This window comes from Plecotus auritus (assembly GCF_963455305.1).
Source record: "Plecotus auritus genome assembly, chromosome: 6".
NCBI classification, from domain to species: Eukaryota; Metazoa; Chordata; class Mammalia; order Chiroptera; family Vespertilionidae; genus Plecotus; species Plecotus auritus.
Genome location: NC_137773.1, coordinates 176,302,082 through 176,327,431, shown reverse-complemented (window position 1 = coordinate 176,327,431; position 25,350 = coordinate 176,302,082). Strand labels below are relative to the sequence as shown.

At 54.6% G+C, this 25,350-nt stretch overlaps 1 protein-coding gene across 2 annotated transcripts in view; it reads left to right on the top strand.

Moving 5' to 3' along the window:
• The window catches only part of RAD54L2 (RAD54 like 2), a 54,504-nt gene extending 35,675 nt beyond the window's left edge, over nucleotides 1–18,829 (top strand). Inside the window, exons 5-22 of one of the 2 annotated variants that reach the window (XM_080675332.1) lie at nucleotides 119–235; nucleotides 490–716; nucleotides 1,479–1,661; nucleotides 1,793–1,926; nucleotides 3,265–3,461; nucleotides 4,470–4,812; nucleotides 5,432–5,609; nucleotides 6,751–7,002; nucleotides 7,201–7,319; nucleotides 8,613–8,731; nucleotides 10,423–10,522; nucleotides 11,168–11,373; nucleotides 11,756–11,928; nucleotides 12,417–12,613; nucleotides 13,692–13,891; nucleotides 14,318–14,407; nucleotides 15,997–16,089; nucleotides 17,404–18,829. In XM_080675332.1, the coding sequence (XP_080531458.1) occupies nucleotides 119–235; nucleotides 490–716; nucleotides 1,479–1,661; nucleotides 1,793–1,926; nucleotides 3,265–3,461; nucleotides 4,470–4,812; nucleotides 5,432–5,609; nucleotides 6,751–7,002; nucleotides 7,201–7,319; nucleotides 8,613–8,731; nucleotides 10,423–10,522; nucleotides 11,168–11,373; nucleotides 11,756–11,928; nucleotides 12,417–12,613; nucleotides 13,692–13,891; nucleotides 14,318–14,407; nucleotides 15,997–16,089; nucleotides 17,404–18,398 (3,923 nt within the window). In that variant the 3' untranslated portion in view covers nucleotides 18,399–18,829. The remainder of the gene's footprint in view (nucleotides 1–118; nucleotides 236–489; nucleotides 717–1,478; nucleotides 1,662–1,792; nucleotides 1,927–3,264; nucleotides 3,462–4,469; nucleotides 4,813–5,431; nucleotides 5,610–6,750; nucleotides 7,003–7,200; nucleotides 7,320–8,612; nucleotides 8,732–10,422; nucleotides 10,523–11,167; nucleotides 11,374–11,755; nucleotides 11,929–12,416; nucleotides 12,614–13,691; nucleotides 13,892–14,317; nucleotides 14,408–15,996; nucleotides 16,090–17,403) is intronic. The other variant, XM_080675333.1, reaches the window with a different exon arrangement.
• The last annotated feature ends 6,521 nt before the right edge of the window (nucleotides 18,830–25,350 follow it).

The window sequence follows — 25,350 nt, the reverse complement described above, 5'->3', positions numbered from 1 at the left end:
ATGCCTTCTGCTTCTCTCCTGGGGGTAGTCCTGGTGAGAGCAACCAAGGAGGGGATATTTGAAAAGAACGCTTGTGCCACATGTGGTTTGACGTTCCCTTCCATCTTTCTTTTCTTAGAGGAAATTGTCTTAAGAGCAAGTGATGGTCCCCAACTGCCTCCTCGGGTCTTGGCCCAGGAAGTCATTTGTTTGGACAGTAGCAGTGGCAGCGAGGATGAAAAAAGCAGCCGAGATGGTAAGATCAAGCCAGAACTTTGATAGAAGAGTTCAGTCCTTCCTCATGCACATTGAGGTCTGACTGTGACAGAGTCCCTGAGTCGTCCTGGTAAATGTAAATCTCCCCTTGTCTTAACTTGAAGCTGGAGAGAGAAGTCGTCATAGGTGATAACAAGTCCTGCCTTCCTTTCCATGCTCTGTCACTCTAACCGTGGGCAGTAAGTCACCCTGCTCCCTGGGTTTGTCTTTGTTTTGTCTTGTCGGCTGTCTCAGAGGTGATTGAACTGAGCTCTGGCGAGGAGGACACTCTGCACATTGTGGACAGCAGCGAGTCTGTCAGCGAGGAGGATGAGGAAGAGGAGAAGGGTGGCACCCACGTGAATGACGTCTTAAACCAGCGCGATGCTCTGGGGCGCGTCCTTGTCAACCTGAACCACCCTCCAGAGGAGGAAAATGTCTTCCTGGCCCCACAGTTGGCTCGGGCAGTGAAACCCCATCAGGTACAGCAACTCCTGACTCTCTCCGTTTCCTTCCAGCTTCCTCACTGTGGACATTGCCTGCTGGTGCTTGTTGGCATCGCAGCCGGGAGGTACTGTTGGTACCACGAGCAGCTATTGGAAAGGCCTGGTCCTTCTTCCTAGCAGTTGATACTTCAGGATTCCCGATGAAAGGGAAGGGACATGCCCCAGGTTCGCCCTGCCATGTAGAACATGCTGGATCTCTTGGCTTAATGATCTGGAGCCTCCCTCCGGGACCTGTGAGACTGGTTGAGATGTTCTCTGGAGAGCAGTGCTTTGATGAGGAAGCTGAGGCTCCAGAAGAGATGTGAGAGGCAGAGGTCTGAGGGCCTTTCTCAGGGGAGGGAGCAGAGGAGTTGTGTTGACCCAGAGCCTGGAACCGGGACTAGTGAGCGAAAGTTCCATAGGGACAGAGGTTGACCCAACATGAGAACTCCAACAGTAAGAACGGCTCCTCATGGAGTGGGCTGCTGGAGGTGAGCAGCCAGGTCACGGCTGCAGGAGCTAGGAACTGCAGCTTCTTGCCTGGGATGGGCCACGGTGCCAGCTGAAGGTTTTTCTATTTTCTCCAACAAGTTTGTCGCCAGCCAATAGCCTGGGCAGGGTACAGGGAGACTTCTTTAGGCGTCCATACCAGCTGCCTGGTGTCACGTCTGCTCTCTCACTTGTGACTAATTCAGAGCGAGGAACCCAGAGCCCTGGTCTTTGCCAGCCCTTCTGACATTTGTGTGTGTTCCTTGCCAGATTGGCGGGATCCGGTTCCTGTATGATAACCTGGTTGAGTCCCTGGAGAGGTTTAAGACCAGTAGTGGCTTTGGTTGTATCCTGGCCCACAGCATGGGGCTGGGGAAAACTTTGCAAGTGATCTCCTTCGTCGACGTCCTCTTCCGCCACACGCCAGCCAAAACTGTCCTTGCCATTGTGCCGGTAAGAGTTCAGGAGGCACCACCTAGCACCCTCTGAAGACTCGGGGAACCCCTCCTGGCCCGGAAAAGCTGGAGGAGCTCAGCTCGGAGCTGGCTCCTCAAAGCGCTCTTTCTGGCCTGGCTCTCCGACAGGTTAATACCCTTCAGAACTGGCTGGCGGAGTTCAACATGTGGCTCCCAGCTCCCGAAGCCCTGCCAGCCGACAGCAAGCCAGAGGAGGTCCAGCCTCGCTTCTTTAAAGTTCACATCCTGAATGATGAGCACAAGTAGGTGGCCTGCCCTCCCGCTGCCCTTTCCTCTTAGACTTCTTCCCGCGGCCTGGGTGTCCAGGGACTGTGCCTGTCCTCCAGACTCCTCTGGGTTTATGTGTCCCTCTTCTTGCCACTCATTTTTTCTCTACCGGGCTTTTCAGTAAAGGCCGAGTTATGTGGCCTGGGAAACTTCTTGTGTCCTCTTGAGGTTGCTATCACACCTGAACACTCGGGAGGCAGGGTCGCATTTCCCAGGTGTACCAGGATACCATTCAACATGATAAAACTTTCCACCTGACCTTTTACATTTCACTTTTCTCTTTTCCTAGCAGCTCATCGGCCTCTTCTTTTAAGCAGCGCACCATTGATCTATAGTTGACCTTTTTTTTAACCCTCGCCCGAGGATATGTTTATTGATTTTTTTTTTTGAGAGAGAGAGAAAGAAAGAGAGAAACATCAGTGTGAGAGAGAAACATCGATCGTTTGCCTCCTGCACATGCCCTGATTGGGGATTGAATCTGCAACCTTTTGGTGTGTGGGACAACGCGCCAACCACCTGAGCCACCCAGTCGGGGCTACAGTTGACCTTTAATGGTACAACTTCCAGGCTTTGAGGTGCCAACCTTTTTTTGTTTCAGATTTCAATAAAATTGTATTTCCTCTCCATATGTTCAGCCTGATTCCCAACAATCTGAAGGTATTTCTTGGTCCAGGCCTGCCTCTATGCTACCCTTGCCTCTCGGCGTGGGTATCGAGAAGGCCGGCTTTGTCTTCTGTAGAGGCTGCCTCCTGCGAGGCGTGGTCATGCACGTCTAAGTGAGGAGACGTGGCCCACAGGTGGTTGTCACCTGCTCTTCTTGCTCAGCTTTCAGGACTGAGTCCCCGGGCAGCAGGGCTCCGCTGCTCAGGAAGGAGGGACGGTGCCGAGTGTCCTTGGTCTTGGCTGCTCTTCCTCTCCTGCTCGTCCTGGCTCTTCAGCCACAGGACCTGGGCAGCCGAAGTGCAGGAGGCAGCCCTGGCTTTAGTGCTTCCTGTTTACTGTAGGAATAACTCCCTCAGATACTGTAGTCATATGAGCGTGTACATCCAAGGAGGTTGCCGCTTTTGCTTGCCTTCTGCCCTTGAATTTCTGTGTTGTTTTTTTTTTTGCTATTTATCCATCATCAGTGACCCCGTCCATCCTCGCTGCAATCTCTAGGATGCTGGAAAAGTCCTTGGGCAGCGGCCAGCCCTGTGCGGCTCCCCTGGCCTTTGGCAGTCAGGGTCCTGAGTACATCAGCGCAGCTTTGCTTGTGAGCACTTCTTCCTGGGAGCAGTGGGACAGTAATGTTTTCTCTCTGTTCACTCTTTCAGGACAATGGCAGCTCGAGCTAAAGTGATGGCTGATTGGGTGTCGGAGGGTGGGGTGCTGCTGATGGGGTACGAAATGTACAGACTCCTCACCCTGAAGAAATCCTTTGCCACAGGTAGACCGAAGAGAAGCAAGAAACGGTCTCACCCGGTCATCATTGATCTGGATGAGGAAGATCGCCAACAGGAGTTTCGGAGAGGTGGGCAGCCTCTCCTGGGGTCTTCTTAGGGGTTGTTCAGGAAAAGGAAATAGTGTCTGCAGTAGCGCCTCGTCAAGTGTGAAGCTTTATTGATGTGAGTTGTGTTGCCTTGAACCAGAAATCCTGGCTCTTGGAGGCCGTGGATGTGTGGTTAGACCAGGCCCCCGACTGGCTCAGGGGAGCCCCCAGCCCGTCTGGCCCGTTTCTCTCACAGAGCAAGTGGGAGAGTAACTGCTGCCTTTACCACCTCCTAGAGGTGTTCTGAGACAGCATTAAGAACACGTTTATAAAGTCCTAAGTCATAGATATACCGAGTAATAATATTATTGGTTGTGAATTTATAAAACAAAATTTATCCCGGTTTTTTAGTGAAAGCCATTCCTCTCATAGTTCTGCTCCCTCTTCCAAGGGGCCTTTGTCCCTTTGGAGAAGAAAGTTTCCTGAGGGTTCAGAGGCCCTTTCGTCTCATAGGTCTCTTCACCCTGAGGTTATGTGGTTGAGGGCTGCTTCTGTTACACAGCTGGGATGAGTTGGCCTTCTAGCAAGGACTGGGGAGTGAGTCCAGGAAGACTTGCCCTTAGCCGGCTCCCCCAGCGAGCCCTCTGCCACCGAGATGCTGACAGTGGTGAGAGCCAGCTGAAGTGTCCGGACCTCTCCTGTCAGTTTCACCCAGACTCACGTTTAGTCCTCGGCGGGTGCTCTGTAAAGCCATGCGCTCTGCTGCCCAGTTGGCCTAAGCCCTAGGAATGCGAGTCGGTTTTACTCTGAGCATAAAGGGGGGAAAAGGAGGGGGAGAGAGATGTACTCAGAGTCAACAGGCCGGGCTCACATGTCACACGCCACATAGGGGCTTGGATGGCTGGCTCCCTTTCAGCGATGGGGGCTGACTCTTGCTTTCCTGCTTCCTTCATTTCTTCTGTCTCCTCCAGGGTGCACCCCTACTTCTCATACTGTTGACTAAGAGCAGGCCCTCCCACCCTCTGACTCCGGATCCTCTTCCCTCCCTAGAGTTTGAGAAGGCCTTGAGTCGCCCTGGCCCTGATGTGGTGATCTGCGACGAGGGCCACCGCATCAAAAACTGCCAGGCCAGCACCTCGCAGGCCCTGAAGAGCATTCGCTCCCGCCGTCGGGTGGTGCTGACCGGGTACCCCCTGCAGAACAACCTCATCGAGTACTGGTGCATGGTGGACTTCGTGCGCCCGGACTTCCTGGGCACCCGGCAGGAGTTCAGCAACATGTTCGAGCGCCCCATCCTGAACGGGCAGTGTATCGACAGCACGCCCCAGGACGTCCGCCTCATGCGGTACCGGAGCCACGTCCTGCACAGCCTCCTGGAGGGCTTCGTGCAGAGGTGAGCCGTCCTCCGAAGGAGTGGGCGGCACTCCAGGAGGGCCACGAGTCCAACTTCCTTTTACTCGAGGGCATGTCCTGAGTCGCTGGCAGAGGCTGGGTACCACTGTTCAATCCTCTGGAAGTCTGGCCTAGAAGTGCTTCTCTCAAAAGTTGGTCTGTGGTTCCCATGGACGCCTGCCTTACCTGCCGAGGAGCAGAGAGACAGCTGGCATTCTGCTGACCCGTGTGGAAGGGGGACGGGTGGTTCTAAGGGTGGGTCTTGCCTGGGCCATCCTCTTGGTGCGCATAGCTGCGCTGGTCCCCAGCAGTCCCCTGTTTTTCCTGGTTAACATGGCCTGTGTGGAGAAAGCGTAGAGGAACAGCCCCGAATCGGGGTAAGAACCTGGAATTCCTGGTCTTTGTCACCCTGTCAGTGACCTGGGGCAGGCCACTGCCTCTTGCTTTCGTTTTCATCCTTAAAATGAGTTTTGTCTTTTTTTCCTTTTTTTTCTGTTAATGAGTTTTGTCTTGATGGTTGCTGTGAACCTCGGGCGGTGGGTGTGGCGGGAAGCAGGTCTGTTCTGTCCTGCACTGACGCCCCGGCCACAACGCCTTGTCAGTTCTGGTCTGCGTTCTAGGAGAGGCCACACTGTGCTGAAGATTCACCTCCCTGCCAAGGAAGAGAATGTGATCCTGGTGCGGCTCTCCCAGATCCAGCGCGATCTGTACACACAGTTCATGGACCGCTTCCGGGACTGCGGCAGCAGTGGCTGGCTGGGGCTGAACCCTCTGAAGGCTTTCTGTGTGTGCTGCAAGGTGCGTGGAGGCCTCAGGCATACTGAGACACAGGCCAAGAATGTACATGGCCCCCGGGAGTTACTCCTGCTGGGGGTTCCTGATAAAGGAGGAGCAGAGGGGCCGCCTCTGCATTGGCCGACTGGGGGGTCTAGGGAGAGAGGTGTTGGCTGCACGCGCACAGCTCCTGGTGCCCTTGTGCTGTGCAACTCAGCTGTACAACTTGTTACACCAAACTTGAGGAACCACTTCCTTTCTCACTGGTTTTTTTCACTTGGAAGAGCGGGTGATGGTAGAACATTGTGGGGCAGTGTCCTTGCTTAATGATTGGGACTCAAGAACTCTGTAGCTTAGCCTAGTCGTTGGGGCACCTGCCATGGGCGTCTGTATTTCATCGGGTTGGGGTGTCTTTCATCCTGCCAGTGCTCCAGATGGTTGGGGACAGCAGGGCCATGTATCTTTAGCACTCAGCCTCGTGAGCAAGTCCATGAACACTCACTTGTCTTTGACCTGGCCAAGGGCTCCCTGTTAGCTCATGGGGGCCCTGTTTCTTAGACAGCTTTCAGCTGACCTGCTGGGCATTACTTCTGATTGGACACTGCTTTAATACGTGAGCTGAAGGGGTGTGGCTGGGGATAGATGGCATTTCAGAATATTTCGATTGTAGCCACAGTCCTAGAGACAGGGGCAGACATGGTCTGGAGCATGCTGCAGTGCCAGTGCCCCATCTTACCACCCCTTCTCCTCCCAGGCATTCTCAACTCCGTCCAGGAGTAGCCCCTCAAATGACTTCTGGTTGGTCAGCTAGAAGGCAGATACCTTTGTCCATAGGGAGACTTGGTCTTGCTTCATACTGTGCTTGATGGTGGCCACTCAGTGAACCAGGAGCATTCTTACTGAACAAGAATAGAATGCAAGGCTTATGTACCAAACACACTGGCTTGCCCCTGGTGTGACCTCTCCTGTTTGTGTGTCATGTGATCAGTCAGTAAGTGGCAATGAATGTGCAGGTCTTTGGCCCGAGGGCATTGGGAGATTTAATGTTTTTGGTGATTGTGTGCTGTGGGAGGTGTGTGTTTGAGCAAGGACACGTTTCCAGACTTTGGAACAGCTTTACATTATTCTCAGCCCCGTGCCACCTTTTTTCTGACTTGACCCTCAGATCTGGAATCACCCTGACGTGCTGTATGAAGCCCTTCAGAAGGAGAACCTGGCCAATGAGCAGGACCTAGACGTGGAAGAGCTTGGCTCCGCGGGGACTAGTGCCCGCTGCCCGTCACAGGGAACAAAAGTGAAGGGGGAGGACAGCGCCTTGGCCGCCTCGATGGGAGAGGCAGCCAACAGCAAGTTCCTACAAGGGGTCGGCTTCAACCCTTTCCAGGAGCGAGGCAACAATATTGTCACGTATGAATGGGTGAGTCAGGCGGATCCTTCTGTGGCCGTAGAGCACTGCTGAGAAGGGATGTGCGAAGCCCACGTGGGGAGAGGGTGGCGTGCGCAGTGCACGTGCTGCCCAGTCTGTGCAGGGACCTATGGAGGCGGCCGTGAGCTGCTGTCTTGGAGGGGGAGAGCTCTGTGGGCCTGCTCAGGCGGCCTCATTTCTCTCTCGCAGGCCAAGGACCTTTTGACTAATTACCAGACGGGGGTCCTGGAGAACTCTCCCAAGATGGTACTGCTTTTCCACCTGATCGAGGAAAGCGTGAAGCTTGGCGACAAGATCCTCGTGTTCAGGTAGGAGAGAACTTTCCGAATGACACTGTGTGGCTCTGGGAACAGCGACACATCCCTGCCGAGCGAGACGTCTGGGATCAGGCCAGCCCCCTTTCCACTCTCCATGCCTCTGCAAGCCAGTGCTTCTTGGGGGATCTTGTATTTTGTCTTTTTCTTGGAATTTTTTGGTCCAATGCTATTCTCTTCAGAGAACAATTTGAAACCATAGGCTAACATTGTAGATCATAGTCTAACCCTTCCTTGTGGCCAGGCCAAATATGGCCTGTGGCCTGTTATTGTATAGCCTGAGAACTAGATTTCACATTTTAAAAGGGTTTTAAGAAAAAGGAAATGCAGCTGAGACTGTGGTCTGCAAAGCCTAAAAATATTCACTGTCTGGCTCTTTACAGAAAACACTTGCAGGTCTAATCTGCTTCTCTTTCTCTTGGCCTTTTTAAAGTAAGTCAGCTTTGTATATAAGGCCAAGTAAAGCAGTTTGTTCCAGAGTCACATTCTCAGTCTGGCCAGAGCTTGAGCCCCTCAGGCCTGGCCCCTCAGGGAGCAGACACGGAGTAGACTGCTGCTCCTGGTTCTGGCCAGGATGCTCCAGTGAGAACTCGGTGGCAGCGACCTGGCTTGGCAGCTTCCGAATGAGGGTTCCGCGTGGGACGCGTTTGCAAGGCCAGCGGTGGTTCTGACGGGGCGGGGGAGCTGCTTTTATGGATCACTCCTGAGGAGACCGGCTCTGCACACTCAGAAGCAGCCGAGTGCTCGTCTCCCTAGTGAGACGTGTGATACTGCCCGTGGCCTGTAGTTGGCTCTGATGTCTACTCATGTAGTGTGGGTTTTTGTTTTATTTTTAAAATAGGTTCTTGTTGATTTTAGAGAGAGAGAAACATCGATGAGAGAGAAATTTCATCGATTGGCTGCATGTGCCCTGACCAGGAATCAAACCAATGACCTCTTGGCTCCTGGGTCATTGCTCAACCACGGAGCCACACCGGCTGGCCGCAGTGTGGGTTTTTAATGCTGATGCTATTGGATACTAGGCACTGAGTGAAACCCCAGAATTTCCCAGCTGAGCAAGTCACAGGGTAGAGAGTTTTTAGCCGGTGCCGGCAGTAATTGTGTGGATGACTGCTCCCACCGTAAGCTAGAAAGAATACCCTGGGTGGTTCTTTGTGGGGTTACCTCGTACAGGGAGTAGGTTGTGGGAGCTCCCACCACCAGAGGACTGCACACAGTGTGGGCCTGTCGGGGAGCAAGGTGCCCGTGGGTCTGGCAGCCTTCTGAACCAAGTGTTGTTCCCTTCAGCCAGAGCCTTTCCACCTTGGCTCTCATCGAGGAGTTCCTAGGGAAACGAGACGTGCCCTGCCTACCTGGTGCTGAGGGGCAAGGAGTACAGAAGTGGGTTCGAAACGTCAGCTACTTCCGTGAGTTAATGCTGCCTTGTTCCTGAAGCCTTGGCGAGGTCTGCTTAAGGGTTTACTTTCTCTCTCAGTTTCTCTTCTTCTCCATTCTTTCTATGAAAGATTTCGTTTGTAGCCACAGTCCTAGAGACCAGGCACAGAGATTAGCCAAGGAGCAGAGAGAGACTGAGACTGAGAGTGAGCTGCTGTGTGTGAGGTGCTGTCCTAGGGGCTGAGGAGCTCAGGCGAGATGGGGTGGGAGGTTACAGAGAAGTAGCAGGCATAGGCCTCATCTTCATCTGAGACATGACAACTTGAGGACAGATCCTTGGGTTGTAAGGAAGGCAGAATTGTCCTAGTAAGGATGGTCAAAGAAGGCTTCCTGGAGGAGGCAAAGCTTGCACTAGACTTGCAAACATGGAGAGGGTTTGACAGATAACAGGGCTTGTGTGGCCCAGAGGTCATAGGGGGAAGGAGTAGAGTGAACACAAGTCTAGATCATGCATTCTCTGTGGGGGAGATAGCAGCCCTAGAATAGTGAACACTGGTTCTTGGGGCAAAAAATCTTAAACTTTTTGAAGAATAAAGCACAAATATGCATATAGGAAGTAAACATATACAATAGATCTGTGGTGTTAAAATTACATGGGGGCATGGTGACTGGAAAAAAATGTATAAAAAGGTTCCTTAAGAGGGTGAGAAGTATTGACCTCAGGCCCTTACTGACCAGATACTGACATTTGGGCCAGATAATTCTGTGTTGTTGGGGCAGTCGTGTGCACTGCAGGATGTTGAGCAGCATCCCTGGTCTCTGTTCACTAGATGGCAGTAGCATCAACTCAGTTATGCCAACCGACAGTGTCTCTAGGCACTGCCAGGTGTCTCCTGTGGGGCGGAGGGTGCTTGTTGAGAAGCATCAGAGGTTCAGGGGTGCGAGGAGACCCGGCACATGGTCTGGTCTGGAGCTTTGTATTGTCCCTGGGTTTGCCCAACGAGTCAGTGCTGAGCTGTGCTTGAACTTGAGAGAACTCGGGTTGGAAAGGTAGGTTGGAGTGCTGATGAGAGAGCCTCCAGTACTAGCCAGTGACACTGAACTGTAGCAATTCCGTTCTCCACGTGGAAGTCCATGCCCTCAGCTTTGCCCTTTTCTCTGCTTTACCCAAGGTGACAACAGAAGCCTCCCGGCCTTACTCATGCTTCCTAGCTGAAGGGTACTTACTGCTCCTTCCGAGCTTCCCCATTTCACTCCGATGTCCCACCCACTGCTCCCTATCTGTTCCTCCTGTGTCTCCCTGTAGCAAGTTCTCAGCCTTGGGAGCTTGTTAACAATGCAGGGTCCCAGTGGAGGAACATCATCCCTGTCAGAACAAACCCTCGGTCCGTCTGTGCTCTGTCAGGATTCGCAGGGCTGAGGAGAGGGCCACCTGAGCCAGTGTCTACCAAGCCTCCATACATAGAGTGACTCTCTGGCACTCTGAAGTCTAGGAACCTTGGCCTTAGAATCGACACAAGATATTAAAGGGAGAAACAGTTTCTAATCCTTGTTGCGCATGGGAACTCCCTGGGGGTATTTTTAAGTTATAGGAACTTGGGTCTCAGGGTAGACCAGAGCTCTGCAGTGTGTGTGCGCTTTCTTTTTAAAACACATTTCCCCAGGATTTTGCTGTGTCCCCTGCCCTCATCTGTCCATTTCTGAGGCTTTCCTTCTGTCCTAGGGCTCGACGGTAGCACCCCTGCCTTTGAGAGGGAGCGGCTCATTAATCAGTTCAATGATCCCAGCAACCTCACCACCTGGCTGTTCCTTCTCTCCACAAGGTGAGTGGGTCCTGGGAGGACAGGCCAGAGGGCGTGTTCTGGGCAACCGGCCACAGGGGTAGGCACCCCAAAGGCTCATCCAGTTTCCATCAGAGATCTGCTCAGGGCTGTGACTTGTTTTTGAAGTGAGAGAGGGGACACCAGAAGGAAGTTGTGTTAAAGGGCGATGGTGACGTGGTCATTAAGTTCTTTGACACCTTCATTAACAACGGTTGTAATTAGCTTTTCCCTTGGGATGTTCTGAAGCTGAGGTGATGTGGAGAATGGAAGGGTGTTTTAACAAGTAGCAAGTGCAAGAGAACTGTAAAGGGCTGCTGGCCTGTTTGTCTCATGCCAAGCAGAATGCCCTTGATAGGGTATGAGCCAGTCGTTCTCCTGAGCTGTTAGCAGTTTCCCTCGCCAAGTGACATCACACTCAGCAGGGAGGAGAGCGGGCTGCTTTCTGCGCTGGTAGGCACTTGCGTGTCGCACGTTCAGGGCATACTTTTGAGTGGGTGAGGACATAGCACTGTCCATCAGCAGGATCTCAGTATGTTGGGCTCAGGACAAAGAGGAGGGTGTTGGGTAGGAGTGGCGGTGGGTAAAACTGACTTGAAAACTATCTTTAAAATGCAAGGCTTGTGATTGTTGGTTTGTGTTTTAAAGGGCTGGGTGCTTGGGCGTGAATCTGATCGGTGCCAACCGAGTGGTGGTGTTTGACGCTTCCTGGAACCCTTGCCATGATGCCCAGGCAGTGTGTCGGGTGTACCGCTACGGCCAGAAAAAGCCCTGCCACATCTACCGCCTTGTGGCTGATTTCACCCTCGAAAAGAAGATCTATGACCGTCAGATTTCCAAGCAGGGCATGTCAGGTGGGCCGCCGTCCTACTGTCTCCAGGCGTTCGGGGACAGGGAGATTGTGGGAACACGAGCAGGCTTCCCAGTATGGAAAGCCAGCAGGTCCTCCCATCTCATTCTGACTCAAATAATTGCCTAAGAGGGGACTGACCTCAACTGTTGAAGGTGGGTTTAGCAATAAGAGCTGAACTAGCAGGTTTCGTTATAATATTTCCATTTCACCAAGGCCTCGGACCTGGTCTTTAACTTTCAGATATGGAGGGCCGCCTCCGGTGGCTCAGGTATAGTGCCAATTGTGCCACCCACAGCCTCTCTCCTCTCTGCTGATCTCTGTAGCTGTGCCTTTGCAGTCGTCTTTGCCACATACTGACCGACTGTGTCCCCATCTTCTTCCAGATCGCGTGGTGGATGATCTCAATCCAATGCTGAACTTTACCCGGAAGGAGGTGGAGAACCTACTGCACTTCGTTGAGAAGGAGCCGGCTCCCCAAGCATCTTTGGACATAAAGGGCATCAAGGAGCCAGTCCTGCAGCTTGCCTGTCGGAAGTACCCTCACCTCATCACCAAGGTCAGAGCCCGGTGTGCACGCAGCCCCGGTACGGCAGCGCCCAGCAGCGGAGGCTCGTCTGGCGAGCTTGTTGTCTTCGTGCGAACTTTTGTTTCACGCAGGCAGCTTGAACGCCGTGGTTCTTTTCCTTGCCCCATGCAATTCCTGCCCCTGGTCTGGTCCTACAAGCGCTGGGCTCAGCCATGGGGAGTTATTTGCTAGTGTGTTTTCCTGGCAGAGATGGCACGTTTTAAAAACGTAGCCTGTTAATTCCCTGACCTCTGCCCTCCTCTTGATGTGGAAGGCGGATGAAGGTGGTCTGACGCTGTGCTGTCAGACTTGTGAGTCATACTCTCGACAGGACAGCGAACCTGCATGTGTCTGCGAGCAGCCTCTTCGCTAGTGCTGGAGACGGCCAGCCCTTCCTTGGTGTCAAAGCAAGGCTCAGTGTGTACCCATCATTTTGCACAAAGACTGATAATTAAACCAACATTCTCCTATGTCCCCAGGAGCCTTTTGAGCATGAGTCATTGCTCCTTAACCGAAGGGATCACAAGCTGACCAAGGCGGAGAAAAAAGCAGCAAAGAAAAGCTATGAGGAAGATAAACGCACGTCAGTCCCCTACACCCGCCCGTCATACGCGCAGTATTACCCTGCCAGCGACCAGAGCCTGACCAGCATCCCCGCCTTCAGTCAGAGAAACTGGTGAGTCGCTGAAAGGGCAGGGAGGTCTGCTGCAGAGCCAGGCCCAAACCTTCCCCCTGCAGCGTTGTGTAAACTTGCTCTTTGGCTGCCGAGAACTGACGGGCTCTGCTCTTGGGGGAGGTGTCCAGGCAGTCCGCAGCCCCGGGGTAGTAAGTGGCTCTGGCGGGAAGAGTGAGCTACTGGTCTTGTGACTCAGGAGAGTCCATTTGTTTTCCTGGGAGGTGCAGGTTCCCAAACACAGAGCCCCAGCCCTCCTGAACAGCCTGTCCTATCCGTAGCACTTTGGTCCTAGACCTCGCTAAGCGCTGAGTGCAGGGGTGAAGGCCAGGTTTCTCTGGGCCTAGGAGTGCCGTCAGTGCGTTCCGCTGCTGCTCATGGGACTGCATTCTGTGGCTGTGCCCCAGTCCTGAGTGAAAAACCTTTTTCTTGAGCAAACTTCTAGAACGGTTCAGAATATGAGCGGGGGAGAAGCCTGTTGCTGAATGGAGAGAGAGGCCTGGCTGCTGGGCACAGTGTTTTGGCTGCTGCTGCTTTGTGGTGGTCGTGACTAGAGGGCTATCCTGGGGAGTGGCCCCAGAGGAGCCAATGAAAAGTAACGCAGAGGAGAGGGGTGTCTGCATTACTTACTGATACTTGAAGTTTCGGAGAGTAAAGACCGTTAAGGTTGGACAGGTGGCCTCCCAAGTTCACCTGCACATGTGGCGTCACGTGGCCTTTCTCCTTGGTGAGTGGGCAAGTTCCACCCATTTGTCTTCCGCTCACATGCACTGGGTTCTGAAGAACTTTTCCTCCCTGGGGCATCGTTGCCTCTCCCTAACTTTCCTCCAAGGACGAATGCCTGATGTGTGTAGATGGACCGTCTGAATCCCCGTAAAGGCGTCATCCCTCGCTGCCTCTGCCTGCACTGCCTCAGACCTGCGTCTTGTCTTTTGAACTGACCGTGCCCTGTTGATCCTACTGACCCTCCTCTGCAGCAGCTGAGGCTGTGGGTGGGGGTCTGACGGGCTCCGCAGGCTCTGCAGGAGGGAAGGGTGCCTGTTCTGCCGATCTCTCTGAGTGCATTGTCCTTCTCTCACAGGCAGCCAACGCTGAAGAGCGATGAGAAGCCTGTGGCCAGTGTCCGTCCTGTACAGTCCACCCCCATCCCCATGATGCCCCGGCATGTCCCCCTGGGAGGCGGCGTAAGCTGTGCCTCCAGCACAAACCCAGCTATGAACTTCCCCATCAACTACCTGCAGCGCGCGGGCGTCCTTGTGCAGAAGGTGGTCACCACCACAGGTTGGGTGCTGTCCCTTTTCAAATCACTTTGTTCACGCAGGAATTTTCGTATTTATTAAACACCTCGAACATCCTAAAGTGGTGTGGAGCAGGTGCTTGCAAATAACTCAGAGAGGAGAAAAAATACAGAGAAATAACCATTTGAACCAACTTTTTCTAAACCAGAAACTCCATGAAATTTTAATTAAATCAGGGAAATTGCCCCAAAAGATGATCCGTTTTCTCCAAAGTTCCTGGTTCTCAGAGTATTCTCTATTAGACAGCTGTGAGAGGGCTGCGGGCGGGCCTTGCCGTCCTGGCTCTGGCCTCTGCCCACTGAGAGGCCTTAGAGAAGCCGCTGAGGAATGGGGTGGATGTGGACTGGTTTCCTTCCCTGCTTTAGTCAGGCCCCGTGTGATCTAAATCTCAGGTCTGTGTCTTCACTAGATATTGTTATTCCTGGACTCAACAGCTCCACAGATGTACAGGCGAGAATTAATGCTGGGGAGAGCATCCACATCATCCGCGGGACGAAAGGTGAGACTGACTGCCCGCCCGTCCCCTGTCCGGGCTGGGAAGCAGAGTCCGTACGTGTGGGGCAGCATGAGGAAATGACATTTCCAGGAGCTCAGGAGAGTGGGCGGGGCCCCAAGGATATCTGTCAGTGGCTTAAGAGAAGGGAGTTAGGGTCCCCGCATCCCTGTATTTTGACATTGTTTTTATGGAGAATTTGGGGTGGGTTTGGATAGACACTGTTTTGTGTCTCAGCCTGTTGATTGCGGTGCTATTGGCTAGGAATGCCTGACTCACCTGGAACCCCCATAGACATTTCTCCAGAGCCAGTTCTTGTGCTATTATGACTGCAACACACAGCAGCCATCAGGGAACGTTGTAGATACAAGAGGATTACTCACAGGTTCTGGGGAGTACATTATGCTTGAGGATCTCACATGGAGGTCATGGGGGAGAAAGAGAAAGAACATGGACCTGGGTCTCTGCCTTTATTAGGGTCCAAGAGTGGGGTGCTAGGCTTTGTGGGTTCACTCTCTGTTGGCGAATTTAAAACAGAAGAGTGGGATTTAGAACAGGAGGGAAAAGTAGGGTCCAAGTGTGGTCACTGGGAAAATCCACGGCCTCTGCCTCCTTACAAGGGAGGTGAGACTGCTGGGAGGAAATCTGGGCGGACACTGTCGGGACAGTGTCAGCGCCTGTCTTCCCGGGAAGGCAGCCTTCACTCTGTGAGCCTGAGGCTCGGCGTTAGTCAGGAGGTCTCGCCCGGCCTCTGTTGGCTCACGGCACCTTTAGGCTCAAGGAAGAGATGCTGCTGTGAAGTACAGGACACAGGAGGTTGTACCTGCCCCCTACTGGGCTCCTGGGGGCCTAGAGCAGGGGGGTAAAGGGAGAGCTCTGCCGTGCACCGGCCACATCCAGCCACTGCCTCTCCCTGTACCTGTGAGCAAGAAAGGGCTCTACGTTCTCGGTTGATTCGGAGCAGGGGTGGGAATCAAAAGAAGAATATTTTGTAACATGTGAAATTACACAAAATTCACATTTCAGTGTCCATAAATAGTTTTAGACCATAGAGGCACCTAGCTGTTATGTTACAGAGTCGAATAGTTGCAAGAGAGATCTGATGGCTCCCAAAGCCAGAATTACTTACTAATTGGCCTTTTAAGAAAAAGTTTGCCCATCTCCGGCCTGGAGCAGCCCAGATTTTCCAGACTGATAAAAAACACGGATGGTAGATCAGTGTGTGGGAATAGAACGCAGCTCTAGGATTGTTCCCACCAACAGAGAGAGGGTATTGAGGCAGGAAGGCGTGGGCCTGGGTGCTTGTGGTCCTCCACGGCCCCCGTTTCTTTCCTCCACTGCATGGGCCTTTCCTGATGTGTTCTCCTGTGCCTGTCCATCTCCCCCAGAGGGCCAGGCTCTAGAGCAGGGCCTGTGGCAGTGCTGATGCAGTCAGTGTTTGAGGGGAAAAGGGATAATATTGGGCCACAGCTCCATCCTCACCACTCATTTCAGAGGTCTGAGAGGGTGTGAGACTAGTTTTACAGCTGTTTCCCAGCCCACGGGCTGGCAGGAGGGCATGTCCGGCTGCTCACAGGCTTCCTCGTGCTTCTTAGGGACGTACATCCGCACCAGCGACGGGCGGATCTTTGCTGTTCGAGCGACGGGCAAACCCAAAGCCCCTGAAGATGGTCGGATGGCTGCCTCAGGTATAGTGTGCGGCTCTGTCTCCCGTTCACCGCTGGACACGTGTTTGGTTTTGGTTGAGTTTCACTTGTAATTAATTTTTTAGTAAACAATCTGTACATGGTTCACAATTCAAAATGTACAAAAAGGGGTAAAGTGAAAAGTAAGTTTTCCTCCCGCCATACCTCTACCCAGTCATTTCTCATCTGTCATTTTCAGAGATATTCTGAATACAGTACAGGGATGTGTGTGTCTTTATGGCTAAACAGCATGTGTGCCTGTCGGGATAAAAAACGTGTGTATAACTTTCCTTTGTATTTTAAAATGAATGCTCACTGACTGTATAACACACTGGTTAGTCCTTCACTCACTCACCAGGTAGCCCAGGGCTGCTGCCTTATCTGCTGTAGCTGTGCCTCCTGAGGGTGTGCACAGGGTGCCGTTGGGTGGGACAGCGCTGTGTGTCCCAAGCCCCCTGTCCTGGGGCGCTCAGAGTGCTTGCTCCACATGCAGAACTGGCTCGCAGGCACGTGGTGTATCTGCAGCAGAATCCCCAGACGTGGGCGGGTCGCCAGGTCAGAGTGTGTGGGCTCATTCACAGTGAGGTGCTCTGGCCAGGCTCCCCTCTGTGGGAGAGTCCTCCTCCATCCTTCCTCCGGGAGGCACGAGAGCCAGACTGCCGGCTCCCAGCTCTCACTGGGGAGATGTGTGTGCACACAGCCAGCCGAGCCGATAGAGCAGCACTGTGAGCACTCACCAGCCGCGCCGAGACCCATGACTGTTCCTTTCAGCAGGCACTCGCTTGGGCTCTCCCTTCCCGTTATCTGAACTGTTTGCAAAGCGAGGACATCATGTCGCTTTTACCCCTAAACATTTTCACACACAGAGCCTAAGGGCAAGGGCATTCCCCTCCGAGCCAGCGCCGTTGTCACACTGAGTTCCCAGCTCCCCATGGGGCCGCTGTCCAGGCCAGAGCCGGTTTTCCAGGCGTCCCATCGTCTTCCAGGCCACGGCTTTGGTGTGGTTTTCAGCCAGGATGGTGGCTTGTTAGAAGCACTTCCCTCTTTTCTTCCGTCCTGGTCACTGCCAGCCTGACGGGGTCAGACTGCTGACTTAGCATTTCACGTCCATGACCTCGTGGCTTCACCTTGTGGAGGTTTACAATCAGGGCAAGGAGAGACCTGTTTCCTAGGGGAAAATTAACTGGGTAACTTTATACATCAGCTATTTGAATTTGGGGGGACACAGAATGTTTTGTTCTTTCATGGAACTTTCTCCTATATCTTCCTTCTCTCCCTGGCCATTTTGGTTCTCAGTCACCTACGTTTTGTCCCCAGGTTCCCAGGGGCCTTCTCTCGAGTCTACGAGCAACGGCAGACCCAGTGCCTCATCACCCAAAGCCCCCGACCCTGAGGGTCTGGCCAGGCCCGTCTCTCCCGACAGCCCGGAGATCCTCAGCGAGCTGCAGCAGTACGCCGATGTGGCCGCTGCCCGCGAGTCCCGCCAGAGCTCCCCCAGCTCCGCCGCGGGCCTGCCTGGCCCCCCTGCCCAACTGGTGGACGGCAGTGCTGTGCCTGGGACCGCTCTCGGGACGGAGCCTCGACTTGGGAGCCACTGCCTCAACAGTTCCCTCTTGGTGACCGGCCAGCCCTGTGGTGACAGGCACCCAGTCTTGGATTTAAGGGGCCACAAGCGGAAGTTGGTCACACCATCTGTTGCCCAGGAGTCAGTCCGCCGGCGGTCCAGGAAGGGCCATCTGCCAGCCCCCGTGCAGCCGTATGAACACGGGTATCCAGTTGCAGGCGGGTTTGCCATGCCACCCGTCTCCTTAAACCATAACCTCACCGCCCCCTTCACCTCCCAGGCTGGGGAGAACTCCCTGTTTATGGGCAGTACCCCCTCCTACTACCAGCTGTCCAATTTGCTGGCAGATGCCCGCCTGGTGTTTCCAGTGACTACTGACCCTCTGGTGCCAGCAGGCCCCGTCAGTTCCTCTTCCACGGCTACCTCAGTCACTGCCAGCACCCCCTCCTTCATGCTGAACCCCTCTGTTCCAGGGATGCTGCCCAGCTACTCACTCCCGTTCTCACAGCCACTCCTGTCCGAGCCGAGGATGTTTGCGCCTTTCCCCACCCCTGTCTTGCCCACCAACCTTCCCCGGGGCCTGTCGGTCTACCCAGGCTACATGTCCTCCCACGCGGGCTACCCAGCTGGCGGCCTCCTCCAGTCCCAGGTGCCTCCGTTTGACTCTCATGAGGTGGCTGAGGTGGGGTTCAGCTCCAATGACGACGAGGACAAGGACGATGATGTGATAGAGGTTACTGGGAAATAGCTGGCAGCGCCTCTCCACCTCACTCAGGGCCCCAGCAGGTTGCCCACCACGCTGGAAGGCAGCCGTCTGGGCTTCTGAGAGTAGGGCACTTGGCAGGAGGGGCAGGAAGAGGACAAGGAAGGGGGGTGACCATAGTGGCAGGGCTCTGCTGCAGCTCAACAAAGAGGCAAAAAATTCCAGCAGAGCAGCAATCGCGGGAAATCAGGGACCCAAACAGGACTGGAGGGCCGGGCAGCCCGCCTCTTCCCGCTGCCTTGCTTAGCTGTCGGCTTGCCCGCTTGCCCCTCTGAGTGTAGGCGCTCACATCCCATCTCTGTCTTTGGGAATGTTATCTCCCAAGAGACCTGCCTTACCGGGTGACTTAGCTTGGCCTGGAGAAGGGAGGGGAGCGAGGGGGGTTAGGAAGGAGTGTGGGCAGGGAGAGCAGACTGCGATTCCACGTGGAGTGGAGTCTTTTTAGGGGGTGGGAAGGAAGCAGACCAGGTATGTGTGCTGTGCGTGTGTGTGTTTATGTACGTACGTGTATGTAACAGCAGGGACGAAGGTGGGGGGGAGGAAGGGAGGGACGGATGAGGGGGAAAAATGAATTTATCTTTTTAAAAATGGAAATCAGAGTGTGGCGGTTATGGCAGTTAGAATGAACGTCAGGGTGCGCCCAGGAGAGCCGTGGAAGCCACAAGTTTCCTTCTCGTGGGTGAAGAGGAGCCAGGTAACCTGAGTCCTGGTTTTCAGAGCCACATTGGGCGTGGAGTTTGGGGGAGACAGCGGGAGAAATGGGCATCTCCCCTCTCTGCCTCTCCCCAGGGCTGCCTCGGAGCAGCCCTTTCCAGGGAGAGAAACGGCGAGGTGGGAGGGGAGCCCTGTGCTGTGGGGGCGAGGTCATGGCATCATGGCTGGAAGGACATGCTTCACAGGGATGGACCTGAGCCCCCCTGCCTGTCCCAGTGGCCTTTCCTGCCCCTGCCTTCCCTGGTAGAGAGCTCAGTTAATTTATTTCTTATGGGCAATTATTTATTATTTAGACTTTTCATGTGTCTTTTTGTTGTTATTGGTAGTGGGAGGGGGAGGCTGGGGTAGGGAAGAGTGTAGGAGATGGGAAAGGCAGTTTTAAGATACCCCAGACCCCATAGCTGCCGGTGAGTACATCCCCGAGGGCGGCGAACTGGCCATGGAAGGAAAGCCAGGCTTGACCAAGGTGTGCACCAAACAGCCACGTTTGCGGGAAGACCAGGGAACCCTATGTCTGGCGAACTGGTGGATGAGACTCGATCCACAGAGTGGAAACGGGGGGACATGGAGTGTGCTATTGGGAAGTAAGTGACCCCAAGTTTGGAGTTGCATCCTCCTCTGGTGACCTTAGAGGCAGGCTCGCTGTGCTGTGTATAGTGGCTGCATTGAGGGAACAGACTATTGATTTCCTATTGGGAAATGTGTTGGCTTCCCCAGCCTATCAGATGGTCAGTGTGGGCCTGCTGTCTGCTACCTCCATCCTCTCTGAAGGAACATGGAGGAGCCCTTCCTCTGGAGGAGCCTTAAGCCTGGCTTTGTCCTAAAAGAAGACATCAGCCATTCTGGGTCGACTCTTTCTTGCTGCCAATGCCAGGGCGGGGCATCTAGTCTTTAGGCGTAAACACTGGCTGTCTTCCGCTTGGCGTTCCCTGGCTGCTGAGGCCGCTCCAGGCAGTTCTTTGTGATGGACACACCGTCTCTGTCTTCAGAGCTGCACCCCTCCCCGTGGGTCCTCCTCACTGGGCAGCTGCTGCCCCTGCCGCCCCTGCCCTGGAGGCAGTTGAGTCAGGTCACCCCTAGCAGTAGCTGCTTCTGCAACTCTTCCTCCAGCTGGTTTTCATTGTTGGGGGCCTTACACACTCGGGGTGTTGTCTCCAGAGAAGAGACAAGGAGATGGCTGATGGGGGTGTGCATGTACGAGTGTGTGTGTGTGTGCGCTGTCCGGTTACACCAAGAGTGGGACTTCGGGCGCTCTTTTTCTCTGTTTTCATAAGCACCCTGCCAGACTCTTAACTCCTACTCATAGAAGCCTTAGATCTACAACTTAGCTATGCAAATTATTTTAGTAATTTAAAACTAGCACCTCCAGCCAGTGCTTTCTCTGTCAGGTGCACCAGGAGCGAGTGGTGCATGTACTCAGTTGTGGGCTTTCAGGTTGAGGTTGGTGCCGTGGGCGTGAGCTACCCCAGATCTCCAGTTGGCTGAGCGCACTCACACCCTGGGCCACAGTTGATACCACCAAGGCCCTTGAGCACTGAGATCCCAGAGCGGGTGCGTGCATGCGTGCGTGCGTGTGTGTGTCTAAGGAGGGGTCATTCTGTGTGCACCTGTAAAAAATCACAGCAGCAGGCTCCAAGAATCCACAAACGATTCCAGCAAGGAATTGAGACCAGTCACTGGGGGGATGGGCTTTGGAGGTACCGGGAAGTGATTGGGTATTCTGAGAGGCAGCACGTGCCTGCTGTCGACCCAGTGCTTCCAGGGGCTGGGTCTTCCTTTAACTGGAGAGAAGCCATAGCTTCGGAGGCAGACCTGGCTGGAGGAGGCTTTGTTTGATATGTGCAGCTTATACTGTGTAGGCAGGTGGGGTGGGGTCACGGGAAATTGGGGTGCTACCAGTTCCATGTGTGTGTTGTTTTTTTTAATGACCGTGAAAACTCTTCTGACTTGCCTGCTGTCTCTTCCCGAGTGCTGGTAGGCAGTGAGCATGTGTGTGAGGGAAGTAGGAACTGTCTCAGAGGCCAAGAAGCATGTGCTACAGCTGCTTCGATAGAGACCCTGCTGGTGGCTTCCACCTGCCTTCCAGGCCTGCGTGAGGGAGGGGGGATGAGGGAGGGGGAGATGGGCCTGGGCGTTTCCCTCCCTCATCTCCCACAGAAGCCCCATCCAGCTGGTTCCGCCTGAGTTCTCCCCGAGGGACTGTGGTACAACTTGATTCAGGATTGCTACGTGCAGTGATGTGCGATTTCCTTTTCTTAGTATCTTTGTGGGTAAAAACTGAGCAGAGACAGAGTAGCCACTTCAGTAAGAAAGTAAGTGAACCCTGTTGGATCAGATTAGGTTTGGCCGAGTCCTCACCGTCTCGAGTTGTGCTTCAGCATCTGTCCTGTCATCTCCCGACTTCAGGACTCTGGTCCTTGGAACTCTCTCCCCTAGGAATTAGTGTCTGAAATTTATATACTTGTGATTCACAACTAAACGACATTTCCCGCTCCGGGGCCTGAAGCAAAGCTAGGGGAGTTTTGCTGATGGGTTGAAACAGTCAACCAAACCTTAGGCGTAGGGGGGACTGTCACTCCCAGAGCCATCAGCAGAGCAAGCCGTCGGCTTCAGTCTGCAAGCCTGGCCTTGCTCCGGAACTGAGTGCTCGTCCCATGTGGAAGGTCTGGGGGCTTTACATTCCTGTTCCTAGTGTTCCTGGCCATGACCCCTTCCTCCTGTTTCCCAGTCCCTGTGATTCCTCAGACCAGTCTCCCGAACCATGGCCTCCTGTACACCCAGCTGAGTGGCTCTTTTGCCACCAAAGCTCCTGAGAGAGGGGCTCCTTTCCCCAGTGGACCCTAGGAGACTTTGTGGCCCTCTGCTCACTGTTCCCAGGAACCTGCCCCTCCAGGCCTGTCTGAGTGCTTTGCCCTCCATCCATCACCCTCCCCATCCATTCCCCTCCTACTGGCGCTTCTCTTCTGCCCTGTGTACTCCACTGTTACCCCTAAATGTCTGTCTGTGCCACTAGCTTGGCCCTGGGCCTTTTATGAATACCCAAGTCTTACGATGAGCTTCCTGAGCAGGCGATGTCCAACTTCTTCGCTCTTCAGGGACTGAGCCTGCCTCTCTCCTCTCTCGGGCCCGTGACCGAGGAATAGGTGCATCTGAGTCTGGGAGAGGTAGCCAGGCAGGCTGCAGAGTCTTTGGGGTAGAGGCTGGGAGAGATTTGGGTACTTTCTGTTACCACTACTGGGGTGATATTTAGAAGAGGGGGGACCTCATACTGTGACCTGATCCAGGACCCTCCTCTGGGAGAGAGCTCAGCCCAGGTGTGTGTATGTGTGTGTGTGTGCATGTGTGCCTGTGAGTGTAGGTGTGCACATGCACACACCTCATGTGCACATGAGTGTAAACTGACTTGTCTGGTTGTGTTACTCAGGGTGGGCTGGGGACTCACCAGAAGAATCCCCTTAGCCCGCTCAAGACTGGTGTTTCCTGTGCCCTCTCCAGAGGGGTCGGGGAAGGGGGTCCAGGTGGGTTGAGGGGGTCGCAGTGGATAACCACTAAGGCCACATTGCTGCCAGGAGTGGGGGGGAGGGTTGGGGCCCCAGGGACCTGGCACCTGGCTTTGGTTTTCCGTCTTCTTTCCTCAGGACGCCCCCTGAGGCCTGGGATTGCACCTGGCTTTGAGGAGCACCTGTGGCTGGTGCTCTGCCGGTGTAGTCATGGGCTTCCCTCCTCGCAGGGCAGGTGCTCCTGCCCCAGAGACTGGGCAACTGGCTGTTTCTATGACGTATTTATTTTTACTTGTGTTTCATGTCACTTTTTTAAAGCAAACAGAACAATTGTAAGTCAGTATAACTGCCTGTCAGTTTTCTTTATTTCTCTTTTTGTAAAATAAAATTTAAACTCAAGAAGGCAATGTTGTTTGATCAAGGAATTGTCTGCCCAGCTGTTTGGGAAGTGGTGAAAGGGATATAACAGCATAGAGGGATGGCATGGGCGGCGGCGGTGGGGGGTCGGGGGGGAGGGCAGATGCAGACCCTGCAGGTGATCGCGCAGTGGAGTTCACTAGCCTCTTCCTGCCTGTGCTCACCTGACAGGACCGCCTTTCCAGAGGACACAGTGAAGCTGCCTCGGGACCTGAGGCTACTGGTCCTCAGTCCTGCAGGGGCTGTGAGTGGCTGGAGCCTTGTCAGGAGTTAGAGGACCGAACCACTGCCTCCCAGAGAACTAGCCAGCGCTTTGGAACCTGAGGAGCTGGGGGAGGAGGGGAGTGTCCACCCTTCCTTCTGTTTAACGGGAGGAGCCCTGGGAAAACTTTCTCTGGAAATTTACTAAGGGAGAATTAGAGCCTCTGGGGATTCCTTGGACAGAGGAAAGGAGACAAAGGCCAAATCGGGGCTCATGAGGGAGAATATGTGCTATTGGGACTTAGCACTAGGAGTGGAGCATGGGTGGGGTATGGCTAGGTGAGCCTCTGCTCAGACGCTATGTCCCCCCATCTCCCCCACCCCGCCCCCCAGGAAAGTGCCCTGGCTGCTGCCTCCTGGTGGCCAGCGGAGGCCTTGCAGGAATCCTACCAAGGGCGGGGCTTGCGCTGAGAGGAAGTCTTGAAGGCTGATGGCTTGCAGTCCCAGTCACAGGCAGACTCCTTTCCGACAGACAGTGGCGCTGAAGCAACTAAGGCACACCCTGAATTCTGACGTGGGGCCCTGGAGTTCCCCGACCAGGCTAAAGGAAGTGAGCAGTGCCCTAGTTGGTTTGGCTCAGTGGATAGAGTGTCGGCCTGCGGACTGAAGGGTCGTGGGTTCGATTCCAGTCAAGGGCACATGCCGGGTTGCGGGCTCCATCCCCAGTGAGGGGCGTGCAGGAGGCAGCCGATCAATGATTCTCTCTCATCATTGATGTTTCTGTCTCCCTCTCCCTTCCTCTCTGTAATCAATAAAAATATATTCTTTTTAAAAAAGAAGTGAACAGAAAGGACCAGATGAGGAAAGGGCAGCTCCAGACAAGGGTTTCATGGGAGAAGTCCACAAGCTTCTGAGAAGCAGAACCCAGCGGCTGTCAGGCCAGTGCACAGGCCCCACCTCGCCTCAGGAAATGCGTCCAAGTGTGTAAGCCCCTCGCCCAAAGGGTTTGACCAGGTGCCTGGTGTTCACAAGCAGGACAATTGCCATGACCCTACTGGCCCAGCCCCAAGTGCCGGTAAGGGGCCGGCTGCCCAGAGGGCTGGGGCAGGCGTGGCCCTGTGGGCGAGGAGGGAGCGGGTGAAGCTGGGGGAAGGGAAGCCAGGGCTATGAGAGTCTCCGTGTGCCCAGTCTGCAGCAGGGGTAGTGGGCTCTGCAATCAGGCGAGTGCCTTCCCAAGCATCAAACCTGTGTGTCAGGTGCATCAAGGTGACTCTTGGCCCAGCAAGACTTGCTTCCACTGCAAGACTGGGCCTCTCAGGAGGGCAGGGCTTTTATGGTTTTACCTTTGGGGCCCTGAAAGGGCTTGTAGGTCCTTAGAAATAGGAGCTGAAGATTGGACCTGGCTTCGAGGACTTACACTTGGCCTGGGAGTTACCTGGGACATGCTCAGCTGAGGGCAGACCAGTCTCCCCCAGCTGCATCCAGGGCCTGAGGGGGGAGCCTGAGGAGGGGGCGTGGCCCTGGCGAGCTCCCCGGGGGATGGGGCCTTGGTGTTTTGTTCCCTCGGTACCCTCAGCTCCTAGGACTGTCCTGGCATGTTGGCTGGGTGACAGGTCCCGCCTGTGCTTTGGGTGGCGGGTGGAGTGCCGTGGAGTTGGAGGCAGGAAGCTGATAGGTGTGCTGTCCGGAGCTTGGCTCCACTTCCTTGAGCTCAGATGGGGCCTCAGTTTACTCCGCTCTAAGCCGGGAGCAAGTGGCCCTGCCTTGCTCTGGTCCCAGGTCTGTCGCGAAGCCTCAGTGAGAGAAAGTGGCAGGACCACGGACCGCAGAAACGCCGGAAGCCGGAAACCTCGTCAAACGCTCCTCTCCGGCGCCGGCTTCCCGGACCCCAGCCTGGCTCCCCATCGCGGCCCACCCGGCAGCCTTCCCTTCGCGCCTGGGGCCGCGCTGTCATGGTGCCCCCGCCAACCCAGAGGCCGAGGGCTTCCCGCGCCGCACCCTCGCCAACCCCGCGGTGTGCGGGAGGCAAGAAGGTGCCGGTGCGCCCCGCCCCCTGACAGCTCCTGAGGACGGACGCACGCTCGTTGCCTTGGAGACGCGGAGGG